Source organism: Bufo gargarizans, unplaced genomic scaffold (assembly GCF_014858855.1).
Source record: "Bufo gargarizans isolate SCDJY-AF-19 unplaced genomic scaffold, ASM1485885v1 original_scaffold_962_pilon, whole genome shotgun sequence".
NCBI classification, from domain to species: domain Eukaryota; kingdom Metazoa; phylum Chordata; class Amphibia; order Anura; family Bufonidae; genus Bufo; species Bufo gargarizans.
Genome location: NW_025334773.1, coordinates 22284 through 41827, shown reverse-complemented (window position 1 = coordinate 41827; position 19544 = coordinate 22284). Strand labels below are relative to the sequence as shown.

The 19544-nt window shown below is 44.7% G+C and overlaps 1 protein-coding gene across 2 annotated transcripts in view; it reads left to right on the top strand.

The window, feature by feature from the left end:
* Window positions 1-11521, top strand: part of IL11RA (interleukin 11 receptor subunit alpha) — a 91445-nt gene extending 79924 nt beyond the window's left edge. For both annotated transcript variants that reach the window (XM_044275198.1, XM_044275199.1), the window contains exons 7-12: window positions 1138-1301; window positions 1397-1553; window positions 1977-2045; window positions 2484-2574; window positions 5604-5683; window positions 6499-11521. In XM_044275198.1, the coding sequence (XP_044131133.1) occupies window positions 1138-1301; window positions 1397-1553; window positions 1977-2045; window positions 2484-2574; window positions 5604-5683; window positions 6499-6515 (578 nt within the window). In that variant the 3' untranslated portion in view covers window positions 6516-11521. The remainder of the gene's footprint in view (window positions 1-1137; window positions 1302-1396; window positions 1554-1976; window positions 2046-2483; window positions 2575-5603; window positions 5684-6498) is intronic.
* The last annotated feature ends 8023 nt before the right edge of the window (window positions 11522-19544 follow it).

The window sequence follows — 19544 nt, the reverse complement described above, 5'->3', positions numbered from 1 at the left end:
CATGGGACACAGTCGTGTTCGGGATATGTGTGCAGGGGTGAGCCAGGATGTTCTGCTGAGGATCAGCGGAAGACTCCTCCACCCACTGCTTATTGCTGCGCACATAGCCATATCTATATAGAGAGACATGCTGGTCAGCTGCTGCAGAACCTCTTCTAAAAGACTGTGGTCCTGGTTTGTCCAGAGATATTACACAGATATCAGTCACATAACCAGCATGTAAGGCGGTATTATATACGGTAGTATGAGGAGGTATTTGATATTGTGAGATAATATTATATATTCAAGTGCTATTACATAGCATGAGGAGGTATTGTAGTGTATGAGGTAGTATTATTTATTATGAACAGGTATTATATAGTATGAAGCAGTATTATATAGTATGACCGTGGTATTATATATTACAAGGCGGTATTGCATAGTATGAGGAGGTATGAGGCTGTATTATATTGTAGCTGGTGTTAAAATATAGTAGGAGGTAATATTATGTAATATATATGTACGAGGTGGTATTATATAGTATGTGAGGCATATTGCATAGTATGAGGAGATTTTATATAGCATGAGACAGCATTATGTAATATGACAGTATTATATAGTGTGAGGCAGTATTATTTACTGTAGTATGAGGCTTTATTATATAGTATAAGGCAGTATTATTTAGTATAAGGTTGTATTATATAGTATGAAGCTTTATTTTTTAGTATGCAGTGTTATATAGTATGACGCTTTATTGTATAGTATGCAGTATGATATATCATAAGGCAGTAGGTTATGGTATGAGGCAATTTTATATAGTATGAGACAGTATTATATAGTGTAAGGCAGTATAGTATGAAGAGATTTTATATAGCATGAGACAGCATGTTATATGATGACATAGTATTATATAGTGTGAGGCGGTATTATATAGTATGAGGCTGTATTATATAATATGATGCAGTATTGCATGGTATGAGGCGATATAGTATAAGGCATTATTATTTAGTATGAGGTAGTATTATATAGTATGAGACAACCTTATATAGTATAAGACAGCGTTATATATGATGAAGTCATATTATAGTAGTAGTATGAGGCGGTATTATGTTGTATGAGGCAGTATTATATGATTTAATTTATTCATTTGTGTTGTAGTTAAGCCAGATCCCCCAGAAATCCTGTCAGCGGAGCCGATCCCTCATGCTCCTAGACGGCTGCGGGTCACTTGGGAATACCCCTCCACGTGGCCCCAGGAGCCACATTTCCAGCTGAAGTTCCGTCTTCAGTACCGGCCTGTACTTCATATGTTGTGGTCCACGGTAAGAACATGGTCCATCATTTCACTGTACACAAGTCACAGAGATACGTAGCTTCTCAATCACTCATGGTCCCGGGTGCGCTTCTTCTGGGGCAGGTGGAGACGGCCAACCTATCGGACATCATCACCGACGCGTTCATGGGCATGGAGCACATTGTGCAGGTCAGCGCCAGAGATTTCCTGGATGCTGGTAACTGGAGCGAATGGAGTGTGGAAGCCAGAGCCACGCCGTGGACCAACACAGAGGAACCAGGTGAGAGCATGAGATGGCGGCACCAAGACCAGTTATTGGAGATCCTTGCAGTTGACCGCAGTGGTCCATATCTATATAAAATTGCATGCAGTGCTAAGAAAATGAGCTGCAGTGGAACATAATGTCACATGTACCCAAGTACCACCCTAGAGGTAACATACTGCCCCGCCCCCGAGGAGCATCCTGATAGAGCTTGGATGCTACAGTAAGATCTCGGGGCCAATATCAGTGACCACTTCGATGAGTTCATGTGGGTCCGGTTTCTCCACTACCCCTAGTGGGGTCCAGTTTCTCTAGTGCCCCTCGATTGGTTGGCGCTTACCTTGCCTATATTGTAATATATCCGACCTAGTGACCAGAAATGTGACGTCCAGTGACCCCTGTACACTGCACCCGTGTGACTCTTCACTACTCTCTCCATAGAGGTGGCCTCAAACGTCACTAATGAAACCACTACAGAGGAGCCCGAACCTCAAGTCCAGGAACCTATCGGTAACTTTTTCGTTTTTGTACCATGTGACTTGCACTAACCAATAGAAATATTGCTGCTGTAACACAGGCCACTCAATGGTATTTACTAAAACTGAGGCCCCAGAATAGCTGCGATACACAGTGGCAGTGAGTGTTATGGCTGGTAAATGTATGGAAGCAAAGGGATGCTCTACTTGCTGACGGTCTCCAAGCAAAGTGCCGTGCAGATAAATACAGGCTATCGCTCTCTGTTATCAGCCACTGACTGTAGTGTTCTTCAGTGGGATCAGTGTCTGTCTTTTACCATGGCGGGGGACCCTATCCAGTACATCTGTGTGCAACAGACTTACAGCCTAGAGAGGGAGCCCTACTGAACACCCCCTCCCCCGTTATACATGATGTATGTAAGCAGCTAGAGAGACACAATATCATGACCATTCTTACTTTATCACCCGACAGACCCCGTGGAGAAAGTGGCCGTTGTAGTATCTCTGGGGATTTTTGCTTTCGTAGTGCTTGTCGTTTTCTTGGCTATTGGCGCCCTCATCTGGTAAGTAGTAAAATTACAACTATTATATAACACACAACAGATGTTTTTATACTATACATACTATTATATATAAATGTGGCATATCACCCCCCAGTACCAGTCAGGAAATATTACACTCCTGCACTGGGGCTCACCATCAACAGCTGGAACAACATTCAAAGACATCCAAGGGCAGTATTATAGTAGTTATATTCTTGTACATAGGAGGCAGTATTATAGTAGTTATATTCTTGTACAGAGGAGCAGTAGTATAGTAGTTATATTCTTGTACATAGGAGCAGTATTATAGTAGTTATATTCTTGTACACAGGAGCAGTATTATAGTAGTTATATTCTTGTACATAGGAGAAGTATTATAGTAGTTATATTCTTGTACATAGGAGCAGTATTATAGTAGTTATATTCTTGTACATAGGAGCAGTATTATAGTAGTTATATTCTTGTACATAGGAGCAGTATTATAGTAGTTATATTCTTGTACATAGGAGGCAGTATTATAGTAGTTATATTCTTATACATAGGAGGCAGTATTATAGTAGTTATATTCTTGTACATAGAGCAGTATATAGTAGTTATATTCTTGTACATAGGAGGCAGTATTATAGTAGTTATATTCTTGTACATAGGAGGCAGTATTATAGTAGTTATATTCTTGTACATAGGAGCAGTATATAGTAGTTATATTCTTGTACATAGGAGCGTATAAGGTAGTTATATTCTTGTACATAGGAGCAGTATTATAGTAGTTATATTCTTGTACATAGGAGCAGTATTATAGTAGTTATATTCCTGTACATAGGAGCAGTATTCATAGTAGTTATATTCTTGTACATAGGAGCAGTATATAGTAGTTATATTCTTGTACATGGAGCAGTATTATATTAGTTATATTCTTGTACATAGGAGCAGTATATAGTAGTTATATCTTGTACATAGGAGCAGTATTATAGTAGTTATATTCCTGTACATAGGAGCAGTATTATAATAGTTATATTCTTGTACATAGGAGCAGTATTATAGTAGTTATATTCTTGTACATAGGAGCAGTATTATAGTAGTTATATTCTTGTACATAGGAGCAGTATTATAGCAGTTATATTCTTGTACATAGGAGGCAGTATTATAGTAGTTATATTCCTGTACATAGGAGCAGTATTATAGCAGTTATATTCTTGTATATAGGAGCAGTATTATAGTAGTTATATTCTTGTACATGGGAGCAGTATTATAGTAGTTATATTCTTGTACATAGGAGCAGTATTATAGTAGTTATATTCTTGTACATAGGAGGCAGTATTATAGTAGTTATATTCCTGTACATAGGAGCAGTATTATAGTAGTTTTATTCTTGTACATAGGAGCAGTATTATAGTAGTTATATTCTTGTACATAGGAGGCAGTATTATAGTAGTTATATTCCTGTACATAGGAGCAGTATTATAGCAGTTATATTCTTGTACATAGGAGCAGTATTATAGTAGTTATATTCTTGTACATAGGAGCAGTATTATAGTAGTTATATTCCTGTACATAGGAGCAGTATTATAGCAGTTATATTCTTGTACATAGGAGCAGTATTATAGCAGTTATATTCTTGTACATAGGGGGCAGTATTATAGTAGTTATAGTCTTGTACACAGGAGCAGTATTATAGTAGTTATATTCTTGTACATAGGAGCAGTATTATAGCAGTTATATTCTTGTACATAGGAGCAGTATTATAGTAGTTATATTCTTGTACATAGGAGCAGTATTATAGTAGTTATATTCTTGTACATAGGAGCAGTATTATAGTAGGTATATTCTTGTACATAGGAGCAGTATTATAGTAGTTATATTCTTGTACATAGGAGGCAGTATTATAGTAGTTATATTCTTGTACATAGGAGCAGTATTATAGTAGTTATATTCTTGTATATAGGAGCAGTATTATAGTAGGTATATTCTTGTACATAGGAGGCAGTATTATAGTAGTTATAGTCTTGTACATAGGAGCAGTATTATAATAGTTATATTCTTGTACATAGGAGCAGTATTATAGTAGTTATATTCTTGTACATAGGAGCAGTATTATTGTAGGTATATTCTTGTACATAGGAGCAGTATTATAGTAGTTATATTATTGTACATAGGAGCAGTATTATAGTAGTTATATTCTTGTACAAAGGAGCAGTATTATAGTAGTTATATTCTTGTACATAGGAGGCAGTGTTATAGTAGTTATATTCTTGTACATAGGAGCAGTATTATAGTAGATATATTCTTGTACATAGGAGCAGTATTATAGTAGTTATATTCTTGTACATAAGAGCAGTATTATAGTAGTTATATTCTTGTACATAGGAGCAGTATTATAGTAGTTATATTCTTGTACATAAGAGCAGTATTATAGTAGTTATATTCTTGTACATACGAGCAGTATTATAGTAGTTATATTCTTGTACATAGGAGGCAGTGTTATAGTAGTTATATTCTTGTACATAGGAGCAGTATTATAGTAGATATATTCTTGTACATAGGAGCAGTATTATAGTAGTTATATTCTTGTACATAAGAGCAGTATTATAGTAGTTATAGTCTTGTACATAGGGGCAGTATTATAGTAGTTCTATTCTTCTACATAGGAGGCAGTATTATAGCATACCATTTGTTCCTAATAATTGCCTAGCGTTGAGCGGAGAGCACCATTTACATTACAGTATCACTATTATGATCACTTCTCTTACAGATTCATAGTTTGTTGCTTCAGATCCCTGTGAGGTGGTGCAAACAACTAATGATTTTAGCTGCCAATTACCTGACAAACAAGTAACGTACTCTTATGTCCGGTGATCGGCACTACATTTACACCAGGCAATTATCTGGGATGAATATTCCTTGGAACATTTGTTAATGATAATTAGCCTGACAGTCTTCACATGTGAAGTGATTTACCAGGAGAATGGTGACGGCTGCTCTGGATGTGAAACATGATGCAGCTCAGTATGTTTTCTTTATGTATTTTTTTTATATGTACATCTTTTTCATAGGGTAAGAGTTGGAAGGACAGTGAAAGATGGCGGAATCAAGACAAACTTTCTGACAGCCATTCATCTGAAGACTCTGCCCAGTAAGTGTTCTCAGGAGCTCATGGTGGACTTCCGCCATTTCTCTCAGTCTCGTGTCACAGGCGTTGGATGTTCTTGTCTGATATTTCTGCTGATCTGGTTACATTGGGGACACGCACCCTGAGGGCACCGTCCGAAAAGATGACGCCTCATCAACTGCAGATCTATCTGAGATTTTCTGTTACTTTTTTTTTATATTTCTGCTTCTTTGTACCTCGTGAGATTACTCCCATTGTATGTGGGTAAGAAAAAGTGGCGAACAGATTTTTTTTTGTACAGGAAGTGTTGTCATGTGGACGAGGAGCTAAGCAGCTCTAGGTGACCCCTAATGTTGGGTGCAATTTACACAGATAGATCTTTGGACTTCGGTTCTTAAAGGGGTATTCTGATTCGAAAAAGTTATCCCCTGTCCACAAGGTAGGGGATAATTATTATATTGTGGGGACCCCCACCGATAATGAGAACAGGGACCTCATCAATGGACTGAGTGGCTGGTCAGAATGTGCGCCGCCGCTCCATTCATTTCAGTGGGAGTTCCGATGATGGCGCTGTACTCGGCTATCTCTGGCGCTCCCATAGAAATGAATGTAGGGTTGGGGGAGGGCGCTCCACGGGATATGGGGCCCCTGTTCTCATGATCAGAGAGGGTCCTAGCAGTAGGATCCCCACCGATCTAATAGTTATCCTCTATTTTGTGGATCGGGGATAACTTTTTCTCACCCCTTTAAGTTTATCTTATATTACTTTTTTGTATGATTCCTGTATGAATTTCAGGGCTGGGAGTGACGTCTATAACCTTGTATTTCCTTATCTACAGAGAACCAGATTTTATAGTCACCTTGAAACGTCGGAAATGGCTCCCAAGCAGAAATGTGACGTCAAGTATCTTCAGCTCTCCTCATCTCTAAGGATATGAGTTGAAAGAATGACTTTTGTCAGAATGGAGAAGTTGCAGTTCAAGGACTGTCCACCAGGCGGCAGACACGCATCTTCTGTCCGGACGGGTGGACTTGTGGACTGTACGGCGGAGGATCAGAGCATTCAATGCAGAGCATCCTCTTCTTCAGATGGCAGCTTGTTCATGATACACTCTCCGATGACAACCTGGTATTATCCCCAGCGAGGCGCCACTTTGATCGGGCTGGAGTTCAGTGAACTGTTTTTTGCTGCTATCACATAGACCTTTCTTCACAAGACAATGCACTCCACACCTGCTCTTCTCGCACACCAGCTGATAACAGAGAACAGATCGCACACTACCTTGTGGCATTCAAGATTTAAGCACAATTTTTCCTATGTAGCTCTATATGATCATATCCTAGCGCTGACAAAGCAGTTCATGAAGCTAAACGAGGTCCAGGTTCTCCCAGGATCCTCGTATCTTCTCACTCAGCACATGCATGCTACCACGAAGGACTCCTGATTGGTGTGTTGGGACTGGACACCATGTTTAGGGGTCAGTAAATCACTGCCATAAAGTAACCGTGTGGGATTATGAAGAGATCCTGCCGGTTACGCCAACTTTGCTTCCCCCACAATCACTGGTTAATCGGTGGAACCTGGAAATGTCTCTGATCTTCTCTATTTTTACTTCATTTACTTCCATATTGCCAGGCTGGTTCCTCGTGTTGTTGTGTAGTATGGTGTGACTTCGCTCATTATGTCCATGGTATCTAAGTGTATATACCCTCAGATCTCCTCGGCGGTGTCATACAATCGTCTGTAGACATGAGAGAGTTATTTGCAGATCCGTCCAATTTTTGTTTTCCTGACGTTCTTATGACTATGGCAGGCCATAGACATTACGCTGGTTGTAGGTCCTACTAAAATTGGATGGCTATTCCAATAAATATCTCATGTCTATGACCAGTTTTAGTCTTGTGTGACTGCCCTGACTGCCTCCATGTTGTGTGATTGGATAGCCTCCATGGTCTCATGTGGCTAGACCATCCTCTATCTCGTGTGGCTGCCCTGACTCCCTCCATGGTCTCATGGAGCTAGAATGTCCTCTGTCTCATGTGACTGCCCTGGCTCCCTCTATGTCCATGTTGTGCTCCTGGACTGTCCTCCTCATTATACTACCATAGCATCGATGGTGGTGTAAGATACCTATATATACTTCATTATGTTTGTCATATTGTTAATATTATAGAGCTTTTGTGACATGAAGCAGGTCTCATCCTAATGGATCTACTCCTCTCAAGAGGATCTTGGTCGTCAGCTGCTTCGAAACTGAATTACGATACTTGGTGGAATAGGAAATATTCTGCTGCCAAACAGATGATTCTCTACGTTTATGCCCCTGAGGTTACTTGGTGGCATGTCTTGAAGGCCAAGGCTAGACTAAGGACAATAATGCCAAATACCATATACCTGACATAAGATAGTTATCAGTCTCAGCCACAATTTTTCACTAGTATAGTCAGTGCTGTGCAACTCTCAATGACTGCGCCATCATGGATCCATTGTGTCTGAGGGTAGGTCACTGTCAGAGCACTATAGGATTAAGCATCAGCTACCTACCTGCTCACCATGTTGTGTCCAACTTCTACACTGCTATGAGCACAGGAATTGTTTTCCAGTATACACTACACTTTTATAGGTAATGTTAAGGCAAGGAAAGAGATTTTTTAAAATATACATTTACTAAAAATTTTACAATTTTTGATGAATCCAATATTCTCCTCTGTAGATGACTGGTCTCCTACATAGATGGCCTCTCTTTTTCTCTGTAGGTGGCCGATCTCCTTCTCCGTAGATGGACAATCTCCTCCTCTGTACATGACTGATCTCCTCCTCCTTAGATGGCTGATCTCCTCTGTAGTTGGCCGATCTCCTCCTCTGTAGATGACAGATCTCCTTCTCTTTAGACGGTCGATCGACTACTCTGTAGATGGCCAATCTCCTCTGTAGATGACCGATCTCCTCATCAATAGTTGGCCGATCTCCTCCTCTTTAGACGGTCGATCGACTACTCTGTAGATGGCCGATCTCCTTCTCTGTAGATGGCCGATCTCCTTCTCTGTAGTTGGCCGATCTCCTTCTCTGTAGTTGGCCGATCTCCTTCTCTGTAGTTAGCCGATCTCCTTCTCTGTAGTTGGCCGATCTCCTTCTCTGTAGTTGGCCGATCTCCTTCTCTGTAGTTGGCCGATCTCCTTCTCTGTAGTTGGCCGATCTCCTTCTCTGTAGTTGGCCGATCTCCTTCTCTGTAGTTGGCCGATCTCCTCCTCTTTAGACGGTCGATCGACTACTCTGTAGATGGCCGATCTCCTCCTCTATAGATGGCCGATCTCCTCCTGTAGATGGCTGACCACTTCTGCTGATCTCTACACCCCTTGGTTTGCTATTTTGCACAGATTTCACAGTGATAATTACTTGTAAGGAGCATTCAGTTGAGCTGTGGGGTCATGAGGGATTGCTACCATTATGTATGATCTTGGACATGATGAGTGAATGTAAAGTGGGCCATATTAATTAGATATGCTCATACTCATACACATACACGCCAAGCTGAGGCCGCTTATCACCCTGGAGAACATAGGGTTTGACTGACATTCGCCTAATGCGTACGGACATCAGCCATTGTGACCCCAGAACCACACACTACATCCTCATAAGATCCACACCCTACATCCTGGTGCTTCCAACCTTTTAGTTGCATCTATATAAGTCATAGGAGTAGCAAGGCTTGAGGGTTAGACATGGAAGTCCTGATACTATTAAACCTATACTTAAAAGGGTTTTACATGTTTAGTTCTCTTCTGAGTTGTTGGGTCGGTGGTTGGAAATTTTGCTGTTGATTTCAGTGGTGCAGTGTTGGGCCTAAGAAACGGGCCAGCATTTGGTTGGGTGCCGTCAGAACCCAGAACATGTCCATTACCATTTCAGCTATTAATTTTTATTTAAAGGGAAAGCGAGAGAAGTGATCAAGTTCTTGTAGATCACACGGGTTCTAGTCATAGGATGGGGTCACTGTGTACTGTATGTATTACAGCTGGGACGAGTGCTGCCCACTGTGACCGGGCGGATGATGTAACGTGGGGTGAGGAGTGGGGCACAGGGCTGAAAAATTATCCATAATGCCCACGGTGCATCAAAAATACTTGCCCCATTTTTGAGTGGCAAACCCCACGCCAAAGAAGCTGTAACAGATGTTGTGATTGACACCATGTTGCAACGTCTGAGACTATGTTACGTCTGGCACCACATACAATGTCTGACACCATATTACAGCATCTGAGACCATGTTACGACGTCTGACCCCTTGTCTGACACCATGTTCCATTGTCCGAGACCATGTTACAACGTCTGAGACCATGTTACAACGTCTGAGACCATGTTACAACGTCTGAGACCATGTTACAACGTCTGAGTCCGTGTTACAACGTTTGAGTCCGTGTTACAACGTCTGAGACCATGTTACAACGTCTGAGACCATGTTACAACGTCTGAGACCATGTTACAACGTCTGACACCTGTTACTAATCACTATGTTGCTGATTTTAAGCTCTTGTTCTGGCCGGGGAGGATCTGACCGCAGTGCGCTTCCATGGGATGAGGGGAAAGGAAGTCTGCTGTGCGCAGGGGAATGTCTTCCCTCCGTAATGATCTCAGCCATCTCCTGTTCCTGCTACTTCTATATGTGTCTTATATTGTAAGATTTATTATATAGTTACATAGTTAATACGGTTGAAAAAAGACAATCGTCCATCAAGTTCAACCAAGGGATAGGTGGGGACACAAGACGAGCAGCCGTGGACACAGGTTCAGATAATAAACACTATAGAACTCACCGGACCACATACGTACGGCAGCTGCGTATATTGGCGATCACCGGATTGAAACGCTGGAGCACAGTCAAACCAAGAAAAAAAATCCAGCGTCTGAAACATTTTGAAAACTTTATTTTTTGTAAGAAATTCTAAAATTACAGAAAAAGCATCGGGTGCATGAGTTTAAAAAGAATTTAAACCGTCCACCCAATGGTTTTTCAACAAATAAAGTTTTCAAGATTTTTAAGACGCTGGATTTTTTCTTAGTTTTTATTCTTGGTTCAGATATTAACTTCATTAACGAGGCTCCGGAGACGCAGATCCTTCCACTCCGATCTCTCATGGAATACGATGAGAAAATCAGTAGAACTTTTGCAAAAGTGATGCAATATGAGCAGATGTCGATGGGCTCTCAGTGATCGAGGGGACCTGCCTCTCCAGCGCCATCTGTTGGGCTCAGGGACGCACCCGCTTGGATTGCTGAGATCCCATAATGCATTGCACTAAGCGAAGGCGTGGCGTTTTCTATCTGCCGCACGCCTCCCCTGTAAAGCGCTACATCCTCCAACATGCTTTGTAAATGCCATGGACCTGCAGGGGGCAGCAGTGAGACACGGGCGGAAGAGGACGCTCGGCCCGTGTCTGTGTAGTCACATTTTTATTGTATTGTATGACGCCATTTATTCCTTCCCCCGGTGTATAGGGCGTCCTGTACATACATGTCACGTTACATATGGACAGTATCTGTCCCCGTGGAGCTCGCCGTTGATCTGTATATCTAAGTTAGATGAATCTCCGTCACTTTCCGTGTCCGTTTGTTGTAGAAATTCAGAGCTTGTCGCCATGAATCTCCTGTGACTACCCGCTGTTCATCTGTAGCCATAGAAATCTGTCAGTGTCGTCGGTGTCTTATACCGTAGCCGTCCCCTGTCGTCACCCTCCCCCACATTATGGTGTCTATTAACCGTTTGTGCCCTGTATATATATCATCTAGTCTGTGTTCTCGTTTTTTACTCCTCGTGTATCCAGGACATTGTAAAAATAAAGCTGCGGTGGTGATGACGATGATGATGGATGCCGTCTCTGTTACCGCTCGTGTCTCCTCGTTTCTGCATCAACCCTAACTTTTACTCTACCCTCTCAGGCTACACGATAGGTGATGGACGGCCATCACACGTCTTTATGGCCAATGGTAATCTATGGGGTTATTCACACAGCAGTTTTTTTTGGATGGACAGTGAATAACGGATGTCCGTTTTTCACTGACCGACTGCCCCCATACATTTGAATGGGTCCGTTTTTTTAACTGAGGTTTTCTTTCACTGTTGTGTGCATGTAGTCTTAGGGGATGTTGACATGATAGATTTTGAAAATCTGCCTACAAAATTCAGCGCTGAATCCATGAGCTTTTTTGTGCTTTTTTCATGCACTTTTTGGGTGTTTACTCCAATCCAAAACTGTATTTTTTAGCTTGGGGTTTTTGGTGCAGATCTGTGCCCATTACGCTTCCCATTCATTCAGCGCAGATTCTGCCCCAAGATCGGGCGCGCTGCTTCTGTTTCCCATTGAAATGAATGGGAGGATGTTTTAAGGTATTTTTGGAGCTGATTTTGAGGTGGAAACGTTCCAAAATCAGCACCAAAACTGGTCCTTAGGTACCAGCAAATTTGTATGCAGAAAATCCACATAAAACCGCCACTAAAACTGCATTAAAAAAACATACAAAAATCCTCACTGTTTATTGCGGTTTTTATGTGTTTTTTGGGGGGGATTTTCAGTTTCACTCCGCAGAAGGAGCGGAAACAATTGACGTGATCCAGATTTTAAAATCCACATAAAAGGTCCATTTCCGCACAGAAGAAAAAAAGCTAAGTGTCCATGAGATTTGCAGAATCTGTCGCTGTATTACGATGTGTTTTTTCAATGCAGAAACCGCAGTGTAATCCGCATTGTGCGCAGGTAGCCAAAGGCCTCCTTCACACGACCACGTTTTTCACGCATAATATCTGCGTTCAGGAAAAATCATGGCGTGTTCTATATTGTGCAGCTCTGGCTCTATAGAAGTGAATGGGGCGTTTTTCACTGATAGTGGCTAGGAGATGACTTACTAGGATGGACGATTAGTACGGCCATTTTACCACCCCATCCCTTTCCCATAACAAACACATGGAGGCCTCATTTTTGGTGTAAAAGGCCGTAGCGGCCCATTTATTAACAGATTAACTTGCATATATATCTGAACAATGTCCCAACTTCATGACCACCTGATAATGAGGGATCCTGGACCCCATCCTTTTGATCCTCAGTTGAAGTTTTACCTTCCCCTCGGCCGCACTCACCGACCCAAAGGCACCAAACATAAACATTGTGCCGCTGCAGAGCCTTGTAGCCCAAACAGGAGCCCCCATCCTTCAACTCACCAAACCGCCTAAGATGCATGCCCCAAAGAGTCATGCAACTATTCCAAATAGTTTTGCCTCCCAGAATCCCCCTTTTTACCTGCCACAAACGAACATCGGTGACACCTCACCTCTGGTCGATCTGCCACACCCGAATTGCCATCTCCAACCCCAACACCCACAAATCAATACCTACCTCATTCAAATAAACGCCATCTACCTGTAGAAACTGAGTAGACGCCTCTTCTAACTCCCTACGACTCCCTTGTTCAACTTTGCCCGTGCCTTGTTGATACAATCTACGGATCTAGCAAACTTCCATGTATGACAGGCTACCACCTCAGACCAGACGAACTTTGCCCACAGCCGCAACAGATCCAACTTGATGTCCCTTATGACATCCCTAGATCGAAGCACCCCCAAATCGTTCCCACCAACATGAAGAACCAAAATATCTGGGAGTCTATCTAAAGAAACATAGAATCTAAACTCCGGTAGAACCCTACCCCACAAAAGACCCCATAAACCTATCCAACGAACCTGTATCACCTCGTTCGGAAAACCCAACTGTCTTCCGTTCTTTCGAACATCAATATACGTAAGAGTGCCCAAATATCCAGGCCAAACACGAAGAGGACCCTGCAGCAACAAGAAGGAAAACATCACACATCAAAGCTACTATAGCGCCCCCCTCTTACCCCCATGTAGCCCAGCAAACAACAAGCTATCTACTCCATCACCTCCTAAAGTGAATGAGGGTGAACGTAAGAACAAAAACATGCCGACTCCCAACGGCCGATCCGCTTAATTGCAGCATTGCCTAAACCCCAACTGGCTGCCTCTGTAGCCGCCCCGATCCTAAAGGAATGGGAAGCAAACTCCCCCACCGGCAAACCCGCGACTGTAAATTGCTATAAACTGTAAACGGGAGAGAGCGGAGCCATTCTGATGAACTAACAACGGCTCCGTACCCTCCGGGCGATGCTGCAGCAATTCCTCCACACATCGAACCGGACACACCGCACAGCCTAACAACGGATGTAGATTAATCCGCAAATCTTTTCCAACTGGGTCAGTCTTTGACCTCCTCAATAAACACTGCAAACCATCCGTCCAGACAATTACGTCCCCCCGCAGTAAACCCCCAACCCGTTTGCTACTGCTAGAAACTAACTCTGAAACCCGAAATGCCCCAAAGAAAGCCAAAGAAAAAGCAGCCCAAAACAAACAAGCCTCGTATTCAGACCTGCAAACTTCAACATTTTACACACTGTCTGCGCCTGACGCACCAAAAATCCTTTAGATACATCCACTAACCCCCATAAACGCAACCAAAGAGCAACCGCTGGAACCTTTTTTGACACTGCTGATTTGCTGAAAATGACGCACCGATCTCAAAGGATAACCCCCACTAAAAACACCAATAACATCTGAAAATCATCTGATGAAACGCAGCCCCCACTTGATCTATCAACTTTTCCCACTGCGACCAGTACCTCTACTGACCGATTGCTGAATCAAGGATACTGACACCCCAAGGCCACCCTCCAGAGCCACTGGGGGCAAGGAAGCCCTTTCTCGTCCGCTGCTGGCACCAACCGACAAAAACGATCCCACTGGAAACGAGAAAGAGAATCTGCCACTGAATTATCAACCCCGGGCACATGCACCGCTACAAAACATGAATTTAACTTCAACCCCCTAAGAAAACAAATGCCGTAACAATTACAAGACCGTCAATGAACTAGCTGTTTGCCTGTACCACCCCTAGATTATCGCAACAGAACCACACGCGTTTGTTACGTAACAGGTTCCCCCGCAATTCAGTTGCTAATAATATTGGAAATAACTCCAAAAGCGCCAAATTGGTTAAGAAACCCGTCGTACGCCAATCCTCCGGCCAAGGACCCACACTCCACTGTCCCCGACAAAAAGACCTATAACCACACGCCCCGGACGCATCCGTATACAACTCCAAATCAAAACTAGACACCAGCTCCTCCATCCAAACTGAACGCCCATTAAACTTGCACAAAAAACTATTCCAAACCGCCAAGTCATCCCTTACTTCCACTGACAATCTCACATAGTGAAACGGTGCTGTCACCCCTGCCGTCGCTAAAGCCAAACGTCTACAAAAAACCCGACCCATCGGCAAGATTCGACAAGCAAAATTCAATTTTCCCAACACTGACTGAACCCTTCTAAGCTGGACCTTTTTGACCCCTCGCAACGAAGCCACCTCTGCCTGCAAATCTGACACCTTGTCCTCAGGTAACCGACATTCCATCTCCACAGTGCCGATAACTATACCTAGCAACTTGACCGACGTAGAGGGTCCTTGTTTTTTCTGGAGCCAACGGAACCTCAAACGATGCTGCCACCCGGTCCATTGTATGTAGCAGTGGAACACACCCGCCTATGCAATGCGGAATTCCAACCTGACTCCTGTTTCACTACCCACTCCAAACACGAGCTGAATGTCTCAAACAATGAACAAGAGATTGCACATCCCATAGGCAAACAACAGTCAACGTAAAATTGACCCTCCCACCGAAACCCCAATAAATGAAAACTACTTGGATGAATCGGCAGCAAACAGAATGCCGCTTCGATATCCGTTTTTGCCAAAAGAGCTCCCCAACCAAAACGCTGAACTCAACTGACCGCCGCATCAAACGACGTGTATGAAACCGAACATAACTCTCGCTCAATACCATCATTAACCGAACTCCCAGCCGGATAAGAGAGCTGGTGAATGAGCCAGAATTTGTTTGGTTCCTTTTTAGGAACCAAGCCAAGGGGAGACACCCTCAACCCCGGCAAAGGAAGCACAGAAAACGACCCTCTATCCGACCCGCTCTCAATTCTTTCTCTATCTTTTGCTTCACCACATCTGGGCTGGTCAATGCTGAAACCAAGTTCCTCACCACCGCCTTGGAACCAACCAATTTGCACGGAATCCGAAACCCTTCCGTAAAACCCGAACGCAACAATTCAGCCCCTGCCTTATTTGGATATCTCTTTAGGAATGGCAACATCGCGTCCACCCTCCCGGTGTCATTCCTCTTATGCACAGCCTCGAATCCCCTACCCCACCTCGCTTGAAAAAACGGGATAAGCTGTGTACCCCTCCACAACCGGAGCATTCATGCTTGAACCGGCAATCAGAAAGGAACTTGCAGAACCCTTCATTGTATTGCCAGCAACACCCTTCCCTACCACCCACTGACGAATCCGAGGCCAAGGAACCCCCGGTCCCCCCGTGAATGGGCTGCATCCCTGCCTTTGGAGCCGCCATCAAATTCATCCAAAGACTAATGTATTTGTGATCCCATCTGATACTGGGCCGCACCGCCTTCCGCTGCCGAAACTATTTGTCATACCTAAGCCAAGCTACTCCCTAATAGTGTCCATATAACAAAACAACACCAAGCACTGTTCCGGGAACTTTTCCCTCACTACACTTCCCTCTAAAGGAAGCAACGAAAAAATTTATACATATTCTCCCTTACAAATCTTCTCCCTAACCTCCTGCTTCAAATGTGCCCCAAGGGGACCTTCAAAGCACACATAAACTTCCCCTCTCGCCGCGTCCGCCAGCCTTACGTCCTCAACCACTGCAACTTTTTTGCTACTCCCTGCTACCACACCAGAAGGCCCCGCCACTTCAGCCCCGTCTGATGCCAACTCAGGCCTCCTTCCCGTGGAACCTTAACTCTCCCCTGCTGTAGCAAATGCCGGTGCCCAAGCCGTAGCCGGAGAAACCCCGAACTAGACCCCAAGTGCGACACCAACGCCAACAACCCCGCCAACAACTCCTGCGCCATCCTTCCCGCACTCTCAACCCCATTTATGCCTGCACTACTCTCTCCAAACCCCCCCTGAATTGCACGCTGTACCCCTGCCGTCCACTCACTAGGCTGTCCCTGAGAGGCCCTCTCAGCGGCCGCTGGACTTTTTCGCGCTGATCTTCCTTGGGTCATCGGGGTAGATGTCTCCACAGGAACAGGACAGATGCACGGCGTTGCTGTATCATACCAACCTCTCCTGGGCATCCCAAGTGTCTTGGCTCCATTGCCCTTCTTTGACCGACCTGACGGCTGGAGACCCCCCGCGATCCATAAGGGGCAGGGCCTGCATCTTCATCCATGATAAGACCTAACCTTCCATCCACTGGAGACACTTGACCAGCGCCTTGTGTACATTCTGAGTACACTTCCCAGCAGACCGGCTCCTCAACTCTCCTGACACCCTGCCATCACTAGCCGCACTAACTCCCCTTCCTCATTCGCTCCGGCTCCAGAAGAAAGCTGCCGGCCCTCGCCACTAGGCCGCAGCGCTCTACTCCTATCCCTGCTCCTCCTGACGACTTGGCCCCCACCTGGATAAGCCGCTCCCCGGCCTGATAAGGGACCCGCCTGACGGCTGCTGCCCGCGGTCCCGCTGACAGGTACACCCTGTACTGAGGCTCACCCCCCGCACCGAATCCCCTGCTGGGGGAATGCCGCCGGCTGACTAGACCCCCGACGCTGCCTGGAAGAGCCGGTGGGGGAACAGCGCCCCTCTTACGCTGGTCCCCGCCGCTGTATCAGATTCCTCCCGCTGCGTCGGCGGGCAGCTGTGGAGCACCCCACTCGCCACACCGGAGGGTCCCTGCTGGGTAGGGTGGCCAGACGTCCTGTTTTAGGCGGACAGTCCGGTTTTCAGGCTCCCTGTTCTCCGTCCAGCGCAGTGCCTGGACGGACACAGGGATGTCCTCCTTCTCAGTAGCTCATGCTCAACGCAATGCGCTGTCTGAGCGTGAGCTGCAGCAACTGACCGAGGCTTCTCTCACCCCCAGTCAGTCACTAGAGCCGCAGACATGGCTCCCTGTGGATGACTGAGGGGAGATGATGGCCCCGGCTGCCCCCGCTCACCTTCCATTCACAAAGTTCTTCCCTCTCCTTCCCCGTGTTTTTCTGTAAGCGGTCGTGTAGACGTCAGGATATTACCACAGAGGCTCCTTCCCCTCGTCCGCTGATCGCCATGCGGCTCCCTCGAAGGCCTCGCTATAGGCTACATGCACACGACTGTATGTGTTTTGCGGTCCGCGAATTGCAGGTCTACAAAAAAAAAGGATGACATCCCTTTTTGTTTTGCGGATCCATTGTAACAATGCCTAAAACGGACAAGAATAGGACATGTTCTATTTTTTTTTGTGGGGCTACGGAACGGACATACTGATGCGGACAGCACACGGTGTGAAATTAATGGGTCCGCATCCTATCCGCAAAAAAAAAAACGGAATGGACACGGAAACAAAATACGTCCGTGTGCATGAGGCCATAGGCAGATAGTCAGTAGAGTATGGGAAGGAGAGGACGAGCTAGGGAGCGGTCCTGCAGGTAGGTGCCCCTTGACCAGAAGACGCCGCTCTACAGCCCCCCAGGTGACAATGGAAACGCTCCGCAGACAGGACCAGTGGTTTATTCGTTTTATTACTTGTAATTTACATGTACGTAGAATATCCGGCACCACAGGAGCTTACACTCTACAGGACGTCATGTGTAAGATACAACATCATTATAAGCTGCAGGAACAAGCTGAGATAATACGAGGACCCCCAAGTGTTGCAGGTCCCCCCAGACTCCGGTAATGGGATCCCTGAAGGGTTTGAGCCCCCGTTTTTGTGCATCTATATACAGGGGAGCAGATCCTGCACTTGTGGCCTGTTGCTAATGGCAATCCCCAGCGAAAATGCATACAATGGAGGATGCCTGCAGCGGACCACAAGTACCACAATGGACATCCTACACAGGATAGCAATTGTGTGGATGTGATAAGCAGTCAAAATGACATAACAAAAACAGAGACATGTGCACTCTGCGGTCTCACTGACCCTCGTACTGGTGTAAAATTGAGAATTAGCCAAGATATCCTGCTTGGAGGACATGTCTGAGCCTGAGCACCGCGCCAAGGTTTCTCAAGTAGCTCGGGAACCTAACGCTAAACCTACCTGGGCCGTATGGGCAATACCAGGAGCCAGTGGGCGAATTACAGGAGCGCAAGGTCCGACTCAAAGCAATCTCCCAGTAACCTCCAGCATGTGACCATGCATACAATGGGAGGAGGCAGAGAGCTCTGAGCCCCAATGGTGGGTGTCCCAGTAAGCTCTGTATAAATAAAAAAAACTTCTACAGCTTCCTAATATGCTCTGTGTTTCAATTACCCTTCTGCTTGCTGTCAGTGAATGCACTCACTCTCCTTACATTCAGAGGCAGTGATCCTGAATATAGCTAGTCCTGAGCAGTGGATACAATTGTAGCTAAACAACCGGACTCCAGACTGATACATTGTAACAAACCAGCAGAGAGGTGTGCGCAACACTGGATACGAGTGTAACGAACCCTCAGCTCAGAGCAGGACTAGGTGTGTACAGGTTTACTGCCTCTGGATGGAAACAAGAGGGTTTCCATTCACTGACAGCAAGCAGGGTTCTTCAAAATGGGGAACAGCACAAAGTCTATTAGAAAGTTCTAGAAATTCTCATCTATGCAGAGATTATGTTTTACTTATATAAAAATTACCTTAAAGGGATAGTTCAATATTGGAAAAATCTGGATGCCGTCAGGACAAGGCGTGAGGTAACATAATAGTCATTACCCGCCACACATAGACAAGTCCTAGACGCTCCTTTTTCTTGTGCTACG